This window comes from Gopherus flavomarginatus, chromosome 1 (genome assembly GCF_025201925.1).
Source record: "Gopherus flavomarginatus isolate rGopFla2 chromosome 1, rGopFla2.mat.asm, whole genome shotgun sequence".
Classification (NCBI taxonomy): domain Eukaryota; kingdom Metazoa; phylum Chordata; order Testudines; family Testudinidae; genus Gopherus; species Gopherus flavomarginatus.
In genome coordinates this window covers 373979498-373997511 of record NC_066617.1, presented here as the reverse complement: position 1 = coordinate 373997511, position 18014 = coordinate 373979498, and the positions used below count along the sequence as shown (strand labels likewise).

The 18014-nt window shown below is 49.6% G+C and overlaps 2 protein-coding genes across 2 annotated transcripts; both read right to left on the bottom strand.

The window, feature by feature from the left end:
- Window positions 1–8037: 8037 nt before the first annotated feature.
- On the bottom strand, window positions 8038–8982 carry LOC127053981 (olfactory receptor 51I1-like). Its single transcript, XM_050959592.1, has one exon. The coding sequence runs from the start codon at window positions 8980–8982 to the stop codon at window positions 8038–8040; it is 945 nt and encodes a 314-aa protein (XP_050815549.1).
- A 6549-nt stretch (window positions 8983–15531) lies between these two features.
- Window positions 15532–16467, bottom strand: LOC127058250 (olfactory receptor 51I1-like). The gene has a single exon (XM_050967964.1). It carries the CDS (start codon window positions 16465–16467, stop codon window positions 15532–15534), a length of 936 nt encoding a protein of 311 aa, XP_050823921.1.
- Window positions 16468–18014: the final 1547 nt, after the last annotated feature.

The window sequence follows — 18014 nt, the reverse complement described above, 5'->3', positions numbered from 1 at the left end:
CCCCATGGAGCAAGTGGTCCCCAGGTGGGGCACAAGGACCATCCCCAATGTTGCTACCATGAACAGGTAATGCGAGCTGGGAAGCAAATGCCTCCGTGCAGTTAAGGAGAAGGCAAATCTTGGCGCAGGAAGCATCGAGCTGCCACAAAGAGGGATGATCCCATACTGGAGACCCATCTTCCTGATGATGTCATTGTCTCCTCTCAGACCGATGACATCCCTCCAGGGCAGGGACCCCAGTTATTAGGACAAGACAGGCAATAGTAATGGGGGGTTTCATTATTAGAATTATAGATAGTTGGGTTTGTGATGTGTAGGAGAACCACATGGTGAACTGCCTGCTGGATGCAAAGGTAGCGAATCTCACAAGACATCTAGATAACCTTACAGGTAGTGCTGGGGATGAGCCAGGGGTCGTGGTATACATAGGCACCAGTGACATAGGGAAGGATAGGAGACAGGTCCTGGAGGCCAGATGTAGGCTACTAGGTGAGAGATTGAAGTCCTGGACCTCCATGGCAGCAGTCTCTGAAATGCTTCCAGTGTCAGGCACAGGGCCAGTCAGACAGGCAGACCTGCAGAGTCTCAGTGCGTGGATGAGACAGTGGCGCAGGGAAGAGGGATTTAGGGTTATCAGGAACTGGGGAACCTTTTGGAGAAGGGATGGTCTGTACAGGAGGGATGAGCTCCACTTACACTGGAATGGCACCAGATTGCTGGCATGCAAAATCCAAAAGGTTGTACGATTGCTCTCTGGAAATACATCAGAAGGAGGGAGAGGAGTTCTTTTAGCTCAGTGCAAATGTGGACACAAGAACAAATGGATAGAAACCAGCCATCAGCAAGTTTAGGCTTGAAATTAGAGGAAGGTTTCTAACCATCAGAGGAGCTCCAGCCGTTTACCCTTCCCTCTGCCTTACAGAAGGGCCTGTCTTCAGAGCTAAGCCTCTCTGGAAGGCTGAGGAGATTGGTGCCCCTTGTGTGACATTCCCTGGAGGCAATGCAGCACTGCTGTTTGTAATGTGCCTCTTGTTGCATTTCTGTCAACAAGGGGCAGGGCCAGCTCTAGCCATTTCGCCACCCAAGCACAGCGGCACGCCTCGGGGGGCGCTCTGCCGTTCGCCGGTCCCGCGGCTCCGGTGGACCTCCCCCAGGCGTCCCTGCAGAGGGTCCGCTGGTCCCGCGGCTCTGGTGGACCTCCCGCAGCCGTGCCTGCGGAAGCTCCACAGGAGCCGCGGGACCAGCGGATCCTCTGCAGGCACACCCGTGAGAGGTCCACTGGAGCCGCCTGCCACCCTCCTGGCAACCAGCAGAGCGCCCCCCTGTGGCATGCAGCTCCAAGCACGCGCTTGGCGCTCTGGGGCCTGGAGCCGGCCCTGCCAAGGAGACTGTTAAAAAAATCTGTTGATCCATGTGTTCCCCTCCTCCCCATTGCTGGAATCGGTCAATCCCTGTTATTGGACCAGCGCCAAAGTGCCAGAAGGAAGAGTCAGTCAAGCCTAAAGGTGTGTGAAGTGAGCGGTGTGTGCAGGCCTTTATCCATCAGTGAGCAGCTGCTGTGTCATGACCTCTGTTCACAGTCAAACCCAGCAGCTTCTCTATGGGCCGAGGACCGATTGCTGCTCTCGGTTACACCCACTGACCCGCAGCTGAAGGCAACTGTCTGGCTAATTGCTCTAATATATCAGCATTTCCATGGGGTCTCTCATCCACCTAGACATGTCTCCCTGCAAGCTGGATCCTCTTGCTTCCCCACACAGCCCAGCTGAAATTAGCCAGGCTGCTCCCGATGACCATGCTGATGCTGCTATTTAAAATGTTAATAACTTTTCAAACCAGAGTCTAGGCATGGCAGTAAATCTCTGCGAGCTGGCTCCAGCCACCCATGAGTTCTCTCTCTGCTACAGATGGCAAGAAGCCATTCCCAGCATGTTCTGACCTTATCAGCTATTTGCTTGGGTCTGGATTCTGCAGTCTTTGCTCAGGCATAGCATCTACTGACAGCAGGTCAATGCGAATAGGAACAGGGGGTGCTCTTTGGGGATGGGGTGGGTTTTCCTAACCCCGAGACAGCGTATATTAAGTCGAATAAATAAAAGTAAGTTCCTGAGGATGTTTCACAGTTTCATAGATGTAGACCTGAACTTCTGCATGGCACAGGCCAGAGAACCTCACCCAGGTACCTCTCTACTGATCCCCAAAACTTTAGTTAGAGCAAAGCATTTCAGCCGGCAGGCAGAGAACTGGAGGGACCGAGTGGCCCCCAATGCCTGAGGCCCTTGCAGTGGCAGGGGATAGATCAGGTGAGACATGCCCTGGTGATCCCAGCAGGTGACCCACATCCCAGGCTGCAGAAGAAGGCAAAAAACTCCACAGTCCCTGCTAGTCTGACCAGTGGGAAATCCCTTCCCTATTCCAAATCTGGTGACCTTTTCGTCCCTGAGCACATGAGCCAGACCCACCGGCCAGGCCACTAGGAAGACGATTCTCTGTTCCGTCTGAGAACCCTGGTCCACTGGTCTAACCAGATGAAGCACGTAACTCGCCCAAATTGTGTGCCATCAGAAGGGGAGGAGGCTCTCGCCCAGAAGAGGTGAAATGTCCCCTTAGCATTAACAAACCCGGGCAGGGGAATATTTATCTCTCATTAGCCCCAGCCCCACAGCAGGTCACAATCCATTTCTTCATTCAGTATTTGCAGCCTGTGAGGGCACTGGGAGGCAGAGTCCCCAACCCTGCTGCTAGCATGGAGGATTCAGCAGGGATTATCGCTCTCGCTCTCTTTGGGGCTTGTTAAGTGTGGAGCTGGGAGTCGGGGCTGGATTTAGCCGTGCCAGTGATTGTACAGATTGCACACAGTTCACAGGGGAGGGTTGGAATTAGGCCTGGCCTCCCTCCATCCCCAGCCTCTCCATCGCCCACATGCATCCCTGCCACCACCTCCCACCCCTCTGAGGCCCGCTTTCCTGACCTCACGCCCATTCCCTTCCGCCCTCCAGATCAGACAGAGCAGGGCGGGATGAGCGGCCCTCGTGATGAATGGGAGCATGGAGCCACAGATGCGAGGAGAGGGTGGGAGTGAGCCGAGAACTGGAGCAGGAAGGAGGCAGATGGGGAAGGACTGGGCGGATGGCAGAGGATGGCGACATTGAGGCAGAGAGGGGTGAAGAGTTAGATGCGGTGATGTTCCTCAGAGTGCTGGAGAAGAGGGTGGGGTTTGGTGGCAGGACCAGGAGAGGAGAAACCCAGCAACCCCTTCTCAGTCTGATCCAAGGTGGGGCCCGTATGAGACGCAGAGGCCTCCCTAAGAGAAGGCAGCTGTAGAGGCCAGATTTCAGTCTCTGTCCTCTGGCCATCCTTGCCTAGCTTTGGGTTTGATATATTTCATAACCAGATAATCAGCAGAATTTCTGTATGTCAAAGGTTGCTGGCCCTGAACACTGACAAACTCTCGCTCTTCTATAGCACCTTTCATCAACAGAGCTCAAAGTGTGCTACTAAGGAGGTCAGACTCATATCCCCATTTTATAGATGGGGAAACTGAGGCACGGGAGGGTGAAGAGACTCATCCGCAGTCACACATAAAGCCTGTGGCAGAGTTGGGACTAGTATCCAGATCTCCTGAACCCGGTCCAGTGCCCTGGGTCAAGGCTTGGTCTCCAAGAGGCTGCACAGAGGCCTGTGTCTGGTTCCTCGTTGGAGCTTGTAAAGGTTAAGCTGTCAGGTGTGGCCCAGCCTGCTGAAGCAGGCGCTGACCCCAGGGCTGGAACCCCTCCTGTGAACACACCTCCAGTCACCGTGTGCTACCCCCACAGTGTACATCCTCCTATGGGGCCCTGCAGCGGTGCTGCTGCAGGTGAGCCCTGTGACGTTATTGATATAATCTGGGACCATATAGAACATGGGTTGCAACCAAGGTCCTGTAGTGGCACCAAATCCTATGTAAAGGGGGTCATATAAGGTGTCTAAGAGCAGGTTATGGGTTGCTGGTTATGATTATGCTGTCTGTATGTCTGTATCATTATGTAGTTGAAGTTACAAGTATTGGCTGTATACTGTCTGTATTTCAAATTGGTGCTGCAGTTCTGGGAAACACCCCAGACAAGTTGGTATTAGCTCTGCTGAGCCTGCTTGATGGCCCATTAAGGACCATCAGCTACACAAATGCCCCATTGAGAGGAGGCAGATACGCCTTGTAACTCGGCAAAGTATGAAGGGACTTGCCCATGTGACTCCAAACTCCATTTTGCTGTAATTTTCCACGGTAAGGACAACGAGATGTTCTTACACCTGGAAAAGACGATAAAAGGCTGATGACTCATCTCCATCTTGTCTTCAATCCTGCTTCTTAGCTCTGAAGGGACTTTGCTACAAACTGAAGCTCTGAACAAAGGACTGAATGACCCATCCCAGCGGGGGATGTTCTCCAGAGACTTGATTTGAACCTGCAGTTTACTCCATCACTGCTACAAACCTGAACTAAGAACTTTGCCATTACTGTATGTAATTGATTCCATTTAACCAATTCTATCTCTCATCTCTATCTTTTTCCTTTTATGAATATACCTTTAGATTTTAGATTCTAAAGGACTGGTAACAGTGTGATTTGTGGGTAAGATCTGATTTGTATATTGATCTGGGTCTGGGACTTGATTCTTTGGGATTGAGAGAACAGTTTTCTTTTACTGGGATGTTGGTTTTCATGTGTGACTTGTGGTTAGCCAGTGGGCTGAGACTGAAGTCCTCTTTGTCTGATTGGTTTGGTTTGCCTTAGAGGTGGAAAAACCCCAGCCTAGGGCTGTAACTGCCTTGTTTGAGCAATTTGTCCTGAATTGGCATTCTCAGTTGGGTCCCGCCAGAACAGCATCATCACAGCCCCTTGCCTCCAGAAGCCAGGCTCCGTGGACGCCAGTCTTTCAACTTTCTCTTTGCAGTCCAGTGGAGGTGCTGAGTCTCGGGACTGCAAACATGGGGGGAAAGGAGGGTCTGTAAAAATGCCCTCCACAAGAACCCAGAGTGGTTCTGAGCTGTGGGGACGGCTGAGAGGGTGTGGACGGAGTGGCTACGTCCTGTCGTTCCAGCCCCCCACACACATCCCCAGGGAATGGGGAGTTTCTCTGGCCACTCCAGACCCAGTTTTTTGTCCTTTTGGGATGAATGTTTCCATGCAGTTCAGCCCCCATAGAAGACTCTGCCCACAGCCCATCACAGGGCTGCCCTGGCACCATCTCCCTGTGCCTGGGAGACATGGAGTCAGGGCTCTGCCCATGGACACGGGTATATGGTCTGCAGCGTCTACTGATGGCCCAGGATTTGGCTGCCTCCATCCTGCCAGCCGCTGCTTCCCAAAAACCTCATTGGCCCTTCCTGGTGCCTCTGTGATGTCAGAGCAAGATGTTTCTGCCATATCCCTCTATGATGTCAGCTTGATGTTCCTAGGGGACATAATTAGCTTCCTTCCCTCTTTAAATTATTGACAACGTATGCACAAGAAAACCCTCATGAGAATTTATGGGAGTAACAACTGAACTCTAAGGACATGATAAAGAGAATGAGATGCACCAGGTATGTTTAGTAAGTGTAAAAGCTCCATCGCTGGCTCCCAGCAGTAACCAGTCACTACTGAGCATTTTTCACAGAGTGGACATGCTGTAAATTTGTGATTCAGAAATATCCCATTGTCTCATTCCTATAATGTAAAGTATTAGAATGACTAAGTCATATGAGCAGCAAAGAGTCCTGTGTGGCACCTTATAGACTAACAGACGTATTGGAGTATGAGCTTTCGTGGGTGAATACCCACTTCTTCGAATGCGTATTCACCCATGACAGCTCATGCTCCAATACGTCTGTTAATCTATAAGGTGGCACAGGATTCTTTGCTGCTCTTACAGATCCAGACTAACACGGCTACCCCTCTGATACTTAAATCATGATAGATTCAGATAATAGAACAGTCCAGATGAAATGAAAAAAAATAAATAAAGTCAACCTGGAATGTTTTTACCTCATTTAGACAAAAAAGGTTGACATTAAATGAAACAAGAAAGTCGAAATGATTCATTTTGACACGTCTCCATTGGAAATGTCATCAAAATGGACATCGTCCTGTGCACCATTTTGGTTCTGGAAATGGCATTTTCAGACAGGAAATGATTCCATGAGCAATGTCCACCCACTCTGGTGAATAGCCTTTCCGATGCAAACTGCATCACCATTCTGCAGCGCTGTCCTCGCCTTCCCACTGCTCTTGCCAGTTTCTCAGTGCCAGCAATGGCAACTTTAACAGTGACGGCATAGGACCAGCCATACTGAATCAGACCAACTCCATCCAGCCCAGTCTCCTGTCTTCCGACAGTGGCCAGAGCCAGGTGCCCCAGAGGGTATGAATAGAACAGGGAATCAAGTGATCCATCCCTGTTGCCCATTCCCAGCTTCTGGCAAACAGAGGCTCGGGACACTGAAGGAACAGAAATTGACACTGAGTAGAGTAGGGACGACAAATACAATTTATGTCATGGGCCCATTGTATTGCAAAGTATTTCTGTCCATCTTCTCATTCCCCAAAGCTGATGATCTGTTCTTGAATATACATAGCCAAGAGAAGTGCGGTCACACATGCAAACTAATGGCACGTCTCTGTTTATTTCTCTGTCTGTAAAGTGATGACGTTTGAATGCTGCAGCTGATAAATTCTAAAATTTCAGGGAATGTTCTAGCCGTCAGCGGGTGCAGCCCTGTGGATGTTGGTGGCAATCAGCAAAGCAGGACAGGAGAAAAGGGGAACACAAGGAGGAGTCCTTGGCATCTGGTTAGTAGAACCAGCAGCTTCAGCCACCTCGGGAATTGACTCTAGATCAAAGCAGTGGTTGATGGGAGCAATACATACCTCTCAGCATAACAACTGCCCCCGTCTCAGCTTGGGACGTCCAAAGCAGTTTCAAATGTCTCCCCTTTGGGAATGTGGTGCGGGGGGGAGTGGGGTCTGGGGATTTGCATTAATTCTCTTAAATAGAGGGTGGCACATAGTGAGCTTGTGGGGTGCAACAGAAGGACACCTGGAGCCCCCGGTGTGTGCAAATTGCTCAATATACTGAGGCAAAAAAGTGCTCAGCCTCCCCCAGTTACAACTTCTGTTAATCTCCTGCTTTGAGATAGTGCTGGCCCCATCGCAAACAGGACGGACAGGTGGCCCCTGCTGCAGAACTTGGCTCGATTCACCCCAGAAAGTTCTAGATTTGAGAGGTGTGTTTCCTTCTACCTGATTTTTATTTTCTATTCAGGTGCCGGGCACTGCTCACCCACACTGGAAGCCACAGTCTCTGCCTCAAAAGACGGATTGACTTTTATTGCCTTTAACATCTGAGACAGTAATTTAAAAACATCAGACAGTCATTCTCAAACTTTTGTTTTCTTTGTTTTCTTATCATGGAGGTTAAGTCCATTAATTGTTGTTAGCCAGGATGGGTAAGGAATGGTGTCCCTAGCCTCTGTTTGTTTGTCAGAGGGTGAAGCTGGATGGCAGGAGAGCGATCACTTGGTCATTACCTGTTAGATTCACTCCCTCTGGGGCACCTGGCATTGGCCACTGTCAGTAGACAGGATACTGGGCTAGATGGACCTTTGGTCTGACCCCGAACGGCCGTTCTTATGTTCTTATGTTTTGTACTGGTGACCTCTTTCACATAGCAAGCCTCTGCATGCGGCCCCCTTTTATAAATTAAAATCATGTTTTTAATATATTTAACACTATTATAAATGCTGGAGGCAAAGCAGGCTTTGGGGTGGAGGCTGACAGTTCACAACCCCCCTGTAATAGCCCCATGACCCCCTGAGGGGTCCCAACCCCTAGTTTGAGAATCCCTGACATAAGAGGAGATAACAGAATCTTTTGCAGCCAACTGCCTATACACAGTTTGAATTGTTCTAGTATTTTATCATTGGAGAGGTTTGAATGTCCTCTGAGAAGATACGACGTTCAGTCAACAAGCTATTCAAAACTTGTCCAACAAAACCATATCTGACATGACTCCCAGTTCACATAAAGTCTCTGGAGAATATTCGGGAGATCCCCTTGCGAATCTCCTTTGTCTTCATACTGTAAACAATTGGGTTTAACACAGGGGGGACAAAGAGGTAGGCATAGGACATAAGAATATGCACAACTCGAGGAGCATTTCCCCCAAACCTGTGCACAACAGAGACTGCAATTATTGGGACATAAAAGAGTAAGACAGCACAGATGTGCGAGGCGCAGGTGTTTAGGGCCGTGAGGCGCTGTTCATGGGATGCAATATTAAAAACAGTCCTTAGAACCTTAACATAAGATAGGATGATGAGCACTGAGTCTAAGCCATAAGTGATGAGAATGGTAAATAATCCGTAGATGTTATTGACTGTTGTGTCTGCACACGCCAGTCTCATGATGTCTGCGTGCAAGCAGTAGGTGTGGGAGAGGACATTGCCTTTGCAGATTGGCAGCCGTTTAATAAGAAAGGGGAAAGGGAGGAGCATGCTGGTACTTTTAATCACAAGGGCCAGCCCAATCTTCACAATCCTGGGGTTGGTCAAGATGGTCGCGTAGCGCAGCGGGTCGCGGATGGCGACAAAGCGATCGAATGACATGGCCAGTAAAATCCCCGACTCCATGAAGGAAAAGAAGTGAATGAAAAACATCTGGGCCAGGCAGGCATCAAACGTGACGTCTATGACATCGAAGCAGAAGATGCTGAGCACTGTGGGCAGGGTCGACAGAGACATACCGAGGTCGTTGACTGACAACATGCAAAGGAGAAAATACATGGGCTGGTGGAGACGCCGGTCTGCCCAGATAACGCAGAGAACAGTGCAATTCCCTACCATGGCGGTGATGTAGACCACACAGAAAGGTATCAAGATCCAGTGGCAAACAGCTTCCTGGCCTGGGAACCCGGTCAGTTGGAATGTGGCAGGATGGAAGCTGATGCTATTGAAATCCATCATGATGAGCAGTCGCTGTCCTGGTCAGCTCCAATCCCCTGTGTAAATGTAAAATGAACCTGAGAGTTACCTCAAGACCAAGTGACTGGGAAGGGACCTGCAGTTCAGCATTGACTTGCAGAATCCCAATTCATAAGGGCCCTGTCCTGCAAGCCTGGGGCTGCTCTCCCCAGTGAAATCAATGAGGAGTTGTTCTGAATCAAGCCTGAAGAGCCAAGTTCCAAGAATTCATTTCCAGCCCTATCACGTTAGAAGGAACCAAGAGATTCTGCTCCCACAGTTCCGCTGTGCACAGCTCAAGAACATTCCTCAGGGAGGAAGTTGATGAATTGGGCCCCCCGCTAGTCACATTCAGAGTAGAAGTAAGGTGCACATTGTTCATAGCAAGGGAAATGAACCCTTTGCAAGGGCAACTGTGAATTCCCCAGCACTGGCAGCTGAGATGGCTCTAGTTCACACAGGAATGAATTCAGGGCAGGCCTCTGGCCTGTGTGATGCAGTTGATCAGAGTGGTCCCTCCTGGCCTTAAATATTTGAAGCTCTGCCAGCCTGGAATGATGCACCTCGCTCCTCTCCACCACTCGTCACTCTCCTGCCGCCCTCCCCCATACAGCAGCGGGAAGGCTGGAGACCTGCCCTCCGGCTCTGACTTTGGCACAGTGCAAAGTCTGGCAAGCCTCATGACCCCTCAGTGCATCTGAGCCCTGCCTCCCAGCTGGGCGGTGGGTCTTCCCGTCTAGGACAGGGATGCTGCTAAAAGCAGAATTGGGACCTGTGTTTAACTGTGCTCTGCATTACGCCATACGATCTCCAGCCCTCTTAGACTCTTTGAAGGCAGGGAAATGACAGATTTATTATTGCTTATGAATGTTAATGATTCTGCAGCCACAAGTGCACATCAGCTCTTTACAAATGATTAAAGGGACAGGCCCCAGCCATGAGAACTCACAGATTGCAGGCTGGCCCCTGTCCGCCCCTACGTAGTGGCTGTGCAATGCTCTGGAGTTCAGTAGGGCTGGACAGCCCGTAAACCTGGGCAGGATTTGTCCCTAAGGCTACATCTGTGCTTCAAGCAGGGGGGCTGATTCTCCTGCTAATGGTCCCCCGCCCATGTTAGCTTCCATCCCGCTAGAGCCTGGGGCAGGCAGCACAGGCGGGGCTGAGCTGTGCCGAGGAAAAACCAACCGGCAACCATGTGTGTGTATCTGGGTGTGAGATTGTGTGTCTGTCTCTCTGTGTGTCTGTCTGTTGTGAGTGTGCGTCTCTGCGGGTGTCTGTGTGTTTGTGTGAATGTGTCTGTCTGTCTCTGTGGTGAGTGTATGTGTGTCTTCTTGCGTGTGTGTATGTGAGAGAGAGAGATATTGTGTGTGTGAGTGTCTGTGTGTGTGTATGCGTCTGTGTGCGTGAGTGTCTGTCTTTCTCTGTGTGTAAGTGTGTGTGTGCGTGTGTGTCTGTGCGTGAAATATGCTGAAATGTTCTCGTTAAGGATTGAGGAAACCAAGTCAGGCCAGAAGGCAGAGGTGCCAGGCTGGGGTTTAGCAAGAGATTAGTGAGAAGAGCTTGATGAGATTTGACATTCCTGCAATGTCCCAGTGTACCACATACCCACCCAGCTCCTGCATGTCCCCCCAGAAGGCAGAGGAACATTGGCCAGAGGCAATGGGGCAAATCCCTCCTCTTATGATAGAGCCTTGGGACAATGAACTCTCACGCAGAGCTGAGGAGATCTCAGGCTTTAAACTCCTCTAAAAATTCCACCCTGCCCCTTCCCCAGCTGCCTGCTTTTCCGTCTCAGCGCGACGAGGGGCTTTGCTGACTGTGCTGCGTTTGATCCCATCTGTCCAGGAGGAAAATCATCCAGAGCCAACTAACAAGTCAGGGGCAGAATTTCAAAAGCACAGATGAGAGTTAGGTACTTAAGTTATCTCCTGCTAAATGGTGAAATCAATTTTAAAAGTGTCCTGATTATAAACTTTTTTAAAGCTTTATTTGACTCATATCTCCCTGTAAAACTCAAAATAGAGGGTGCCAGATAATCAATCCCCTTCTCTCAACTGCAGCTGACTCACCAGGGTGGATGTAACGAAAATCTTCACCATGAAGGGAAAAAGCCTCTGGACCCAGCCTGCCTGGAGTATACGCCCCAGACTGCCAGGCACGGGAGAGTATTTATACTGTATCCTTGCAGCAGCTCCTTGGAGGTCACACAGTCCACTGGGAGCATGGGCTAATCAGGCAAAGAAGCCTTATAGAGTAGCAAGAGCCCTGTGACTTTTGCTGCTTGTATCCATTATCCTACATGAGAACAGCAGAAAATAAGAATAACGAGGAGTCCGGGGGCACCTTGAAGACTAACAGATTTAACAGATTCAAATCTGTTACTCTTGAAGGTGCTCCCAGACTCCTCGTTGTTTTTGTGGCTACAGACTAACATGGCTTCTCCTAGGATAGACAATAAAGACAGCCACACAGAGTCAGACCAATTCCATCTAGCCCAGAATCCTGACTTGTAACAGTGGCCAAAGCCCAGGTGCTTCACAGGGAGTCTCTATTAATTTATTTGGGTGACTCTGGTCTGTGTGTTATGAGAAGGAGTAAATAACACTTCCACATTTACTTTCTCCATACTAGTCATGATTTTATAGTCCTCTATCATATCTCCCCCCCCTCCCCCCCGCCCGCTTACTTGTCTCTTTTTCAGGCTGAAAAGTCCCAGTCTTTTTAGTCTCTCTTCATACGGAAGCTGTGCCATACCCCTTATCATTTTTGTTGCCCTTCTATGGGCAATTCTAATATATCTCTTTTTGAGATGAGGCGACCAGAACTGCACGCAATATTCAAGGTGTGAGTACGCCGTGATTTATAGAGAGGCAATATGATATTTTCTGTCTGATTATTTATCCCTTTCCTAATGATTCCCAACATTCTGTTTGCCTTTTTAACTGCTGCTGCACACTGAGTGGATGTTTGCAGAGAACTATCCACAATGACTCCAAGATCTCTTTCTTGCATGGTAACAGCTAATTTAGACCCCATCATTTTATATGTATAGTTAAGATTATGTTTTCCAATGTGCATTACTTTGTATTTATCAACACTGAATTTCATCTGCCATTGTGTTGCCCAGTCACTCAGTTTTGAGAGATCCTTTTGTAAGTCTTCGCAGTAAGCTTTGCACTTAACTATCTTGAGTAATATTGTATCATCCACAAACTTTGCCATATCACTGTTTTCCCTTTTTCAATATCACTTATGAATTTGTTGAACAGTAATTGTCCCAATACAGACCCCTGAGTGTCTCCACTATTTACTTCTATCCCTTCTGAAAATTGACCATTTATTCCTACCTTTTGTTTTCTGTTTTCTTTAACCAGTTACTGATCCATGAGAGGACCTTCCTTCTTGGACCTTGCTTCTTATCCCATGACAGTTTATTTACTTAAGAACATTTGATGAAGGACCTTGTCACAGGCTTTCTGAAAGGCCAAGGCCAATATATCCACAGGATCACCCTTGCCCACATGTGTGTTGATGCTCTCAAAGAATTCTATTAGATTGGCGAGGCATGATTTCCCTTCACAAAAAGCATGTTGACACTTCCTCAACAAATCATGTTCATCTATGTGTCTGAGAATTGTGTTCTTACTATGGTTTCAACCAATTTTTCCAGTACTGAAGTTAGCCTCAGCAGCCTGTAATTCCCAGAATCGCTTCTGAAGCCTTCTTTGAAAAATTGGCATCACACTAGCTAGCCTCCAGTCATTTGGTACAGAAGCTGATTTAAATGATAGGTTACGGACTACAGTTATCCCATGTGACCTGTGATCCCAGATCTACTCTCTAGACAGACACAGTTACCCTGAATCACACCCAGTACAACATGGCTGGCACCCACATGGACCATTGGATACTCAGTGAGCATAAAGGGCAGGGGAGCCCACTGGTGTCCTAGACACAAGATAGATGTGGATGATCACAAGGCCTTGAGGACCATGGGTCACAGAGGGGGAAGTACAAGTCTGGCTGTCTGGATGGAAGGAAGTCATGAATAGAAACAGCCCTATACATGCACACACACACATAAGGGACACAAGGCAGGTGGAAACGGGATTAGCCCTGGAGTGCCTTGTGGATGTGTGGCAGATGAATCAGAAAGGCCCCCATAGAGCATCTTAGGCACCCTGCATGTGTGTGTGAGCGGCCTTGTGGAGTACCTGGACCTGGGGCACTGTGGGATGGGAGTGGCCCCTCTATAGCCCTTTCCAAAGCCCACCTTTGAGAACAAGTATGAGAATTTGGCTGTCTGCATGCACTGCATATGAGAATGAGTCCCTCACCCCTAGCACCCGATGCCTGGTGCACGGGACTAGAAACAGCCTGGCTCCGCAGCCTTTTCTGTGCACAGGTTCCAAAACTCATTGTAAGATGAAGATGTGGACATGCGGACTCACCCCTGCGGTGTTTCCTGCTGGTCTCTCAGGGAATTAGCTCAATTTCCAGCCTGGAGTGCCCTCTGCAGGCCGGTGATCCACTACCGCTTGGCCCCCATGTCCCTCCCTGGATTCCAGTGCCCTTTTATCTGGGGTGCTGCCCCCTGGCAGTACCCCACCAATATGAGTCTCCTCTCCCTGGGGAACCCCCAACCCACTATCCTCACCTCACCTCTGTTTTGGCTACTGCCCAGTCTCCATCTAGCCCCTGTTCATTGGGGCAGACTGTGGTATCAGTCACTCATCACCGGCAAAGGGGTCTGGACTGGCTGCCTTTACCCACCCTCAGGCTGCCCCCCTGCAATCCCAATACCTAGGTGGGCCTAGAACTAGGCCCTGCAGCCTGGGGAGTTTCTGACCTAGGGCTTCCCAGCTCCTAAGGCCTTTCCCCAGCCCTGCCTCCCTCTAGGTCCCCTGGATGAGTTCCCCAGCAGCCAGGCCTATCTCCCTCTCCAGTCAGAGAGAGACTGACTGGGCTTCTGGCTCCCAGCATCTTACAGGGGCCAGCTCGGCCTGACTGGAGCATGGCCACAGCTCAGCCTGCTTTCCCCAATCAGCCCAGGCTTCTTGCTCCAACCACAGCCCTCTCCTGGGCTGTTTTAAGCCCTTCAGAGCAGGAGCAGGGGACCACCCTGCTACTGAGGGTTTAAAGTCTTGTTGTTTTTTTATTGTTCCTGATCTCCCCTCACACTCCGTGCCCAGGTCCTGGGCAGTGAGAGACACAGATACACAGTAATAGGCAGACCTTGCCCTAACACACAAAAGTGAAGGGAGGTGAAAGCGAGACAGACTAGGGAAGAGATGCACCCAAGGTCACAAAGCCAGTCACTGGTAGGGCTGTGATCTAGAACCCAGATCTCCGGGCTTCCAGTCCAGTGCTTTGTGTCTGCTGCAAAACAGCCTCCCAAAGCTATCACTTTCCCCAGCTCTCCATAGGCACCACTAGCTCACTGGTTAAACCTTTCTGTCTCTGTCCGATGACATGGTAGTGAGGGACTAGCATAGAGGGTCGCTGCCAATGCACCCCGCACAGGTCTGAGGCGCTAACCGTCATTTAGCCAGGCTGGACAGGTTTACTGGTTAGTTCTTCCAGCCCTTCCTTGGATCTGCACCAGAGCAGTGTCCGGAGGGGCTCTCAGCCCTCGGCACTGGCTTATCGGCTCTCCAGCATACTATATCTTCCTCCGGCCAGGGGCCAGGGAGCACTAGGTTGAAAACCATCAAGCCCACAGAGAGGGCCCTGAATGTGTTGACACCAGGCTGGGAGATGACACCAAAGGGCAGCATCTTTCAACTTAAATACCTGTGGGGGCTAAAAGAAGACAGCCCAGGCCACTGGGGAGAGTGCTGCACACTGGATGTTCATTGATTTGTGTAATACACGGTCCTGATGTCTTAAATGTTAACAGCCCGGCCCATGTTAGATTGAAAGTCCTAGAAAAGCAGCTATGCACTGACTCCGGTACTGCCAGGGGAAAGACCACGTAAGGATCTGCTGCTGGAACTGCTACTGTGGTCTTTTCATATTATTACTGTATTTGCATTGTTTTTATTTATAAGGCATTTGCAATATCCCCCAGCTCCAAATGTGAAACAGTCTGGAACAGTCATACGCTGTCAATTCAAGCTTAACATCACCTTCATCATACAAAGAATTGTGCATAATGAACGAATAAAGTAGAGAACAAACATCCTCCCGAAAGGCCACAATTCACCTACTTAATCTCACACTTTGTGGCATCTCTTTTTTCATGGTCAGCCAATCACCCGATACAGAAATCATGACCTAATGTTTCAAATGAGACATGAAATTTTTGTTGCTTCAGTTTTTAGGTGCCCAATCAGAGATGTCTTCAAAGTGTAAATTTTCAGAGAACAAGTGCCCAACCCTGTTTGAAAATCAGGCCTTTTGCCATGTCTCCAGTTGGGTACCACATGACTGAAGACCCCCAAATCACTAGCCACTTCTGAAACTTTAAGCCACCCATCCATCCATCCATCCATCCACTTACAAATGAAAAAGATAGACATCAGAAACCATCTCACACCCAGGTTGGGTTAGCTACTTAGAGAACATTTTGAGGATTCTCTTTCGAATCTCCTTGGTTTTTATACTGTAAACGATGGGGTTTATCACGGGGGGCACAAAGAGGTAAGCACTGGACATCAGAATGTGGACCAGCGGCGGGATGTTCTCGCCATACCTGTGTATGACAGAGACTGTGATAATTGGAATGTAGAATATTAAGACAGCGCAGACATGGGAGATGCAGGTGTTTAGGGCCTTGAGACGCTGCCCCCCAGAGGCGATACTGAAGATGGTCGTCATAATCAGAATGTAGGAGATGACAATAATCAGCAAGTCTATTCCGAAGACAAAGAGAACAGCACATAAGCCGTAGATGTTATTGACTGTGATGTCCGCACATGCCAGCCTCATCACGTCAGGGTGTAGACAGTAGGCGTGCGACAGGGCTTCAGCGCGGCAGAAAGGCAAGCGTTTAATAAGAATGGGTAATGGTAAAACCACACTGAAGCTTCTAACCACAATGGCCAGCCAGATTCTCACAATCCTGGGGTTGGTGAAGATGGCCGCGTAGCGCAGCGGGTCGCGGATGGCGACAAAGCGATCGAATGACATGGCCAGTAAAATCCCCGACCCCATGTTGGAAAAGAAGTGAATGAAAAACATCTGGGTCAGGCAGGCATCGAATGCGATGTCTGTGACATCGAAGCAGAAGATGCTGAGCACCGTGGGCAGGGTCGACAGCATAACACCGAGGTCATTGACGGACAACATGCAAAGGAACAAATACATGGGCTGGTGGAGATGCCGGTCTGCCCAGATAATGCAGAGAACAGTGCAATTCCCTACAATGGCAGTGATGTAAAACACGCAGAAAGGGATCGAGATCCAGTGATTAGCAGCTTCCAGGCCCGGGAACCCAGCCAGCTGGAACATTATGGGCTGGAAGTTGGTGCTATTGAAATCCGTCATGATGAGCAATCTCTGTCCTGGTCAGCTCTAAACCCCTGTGAAAATGCAAAATGAACCTGTGAATCACCCTGTGATCAAAAAAGAGGAAAGGTCAGCTCAGGGCCCCTGGATCACAAATCCTTAAGTCACACTAACAGCTCTTACCTGTTCTCAGTTGTGCTCAGGTGCCACCATGATACATATAATAATACTGGGGTGATAATCGTTACTTCCAGGGACAGCTTCACCTAAAGGACAGGTTGCAGTTCTCAACGCTGTGTCAAATGTGATTTATTCGGAAGTATTGCACGTGGCATCATACGTTCCTATAGCGGTTATCACCTATGGGCCTCTGAGGCACACCTGACACGACATGTTCGTTATATGTATGCAGCCCTGCTGTAGCCATGGTGAACCCAGAACAGTGGGGAGACAAGGCGGGGGAGTAGGGACAGTCCTGATTTTTGAGTCTTTTTCTTATATAGGCTCCTATTACCCCCCATCCCCGTCCCGATTTTTCACATTTGCTGTCTGGTCACCCTATGAGAGAGGCAATATCTTCGATCAGGCCAACTTTGGTTGGTGGGAGACAGTGACAAGCCTTTGAGTTCCCACTGCAGGGCTGGGACAAGCCTTCAGGCCTGAAGACGAACTCTGTGTGAGCTTGAAAGCTCATCTCTCTCACCAACCGAAGTTGGTCCAGTCAAAGATATTCCCTCCCCCACCTTGTCTGTCTGATGTTCCTTATGCAGCACCTGAGACCTGACTTCATCCCTCACCATGCCAGTTCCTCTCCTGGCCTTCAGTAACCTCCCTTCATCATGAGAGCAAGAATTCCAGGCCTTGCTAGGTGCAAGGGAGGGCAGAGTCACTGGAATCTCAGTCCAGCAATGTGCTCCCCTCCAGTGGGGCTACTCCTGTGCTTCATTGCTCTGCTGGCTCGGGGCCTGCATGCTCAGCACCAGGCAGGATGGAGCCTTGGCTGAGCAGCAGGAATCCCGGCAGGGCAATTCCCACCCCTAAACTGTGCATAACCCAAGATTATTCAAGCTACATTTGAGAAGAAAAATTTGCCCTAAATCTAAGCAGGCAACCAGATAAAATACCAGGTACCAGCACTGTGTGGGTCCATTTTCATACCCACCTATAGCACCTTCAGCATGTGAAACAAGATAGTACATATCCCATGCGTGCACCAGGGCACGTGCATCCCACACACATGGTACATCCCTTCCCATGTGTGCCTTGCAGCATGTCTCCAGCTTCCTGCTGGGCGCATGGATAAAGGCAGTTTTCCAGCCTGAAATTCCTGGTTAGATTGCAGCCTTGCCTGAAATAAGTTTGGGCCACTGCAGATTCCACATGCAGGGGGCCAGGTTCACTCAGTGCTCAGACTCCAGGGTGCCAACGGGTTGCACAAGGGCCAGGAGGACAAGGACTCATTTTAAGCCCCCTCTGTCCTATTGTCATTGCAGTTCAGGACAATAAACTGTAAGATGATTCCAGCTGTGAACGCTCCTGCTCTGACTCCCTGCCTCACAGACACCCCCCTGGTCTCTCACGTAACT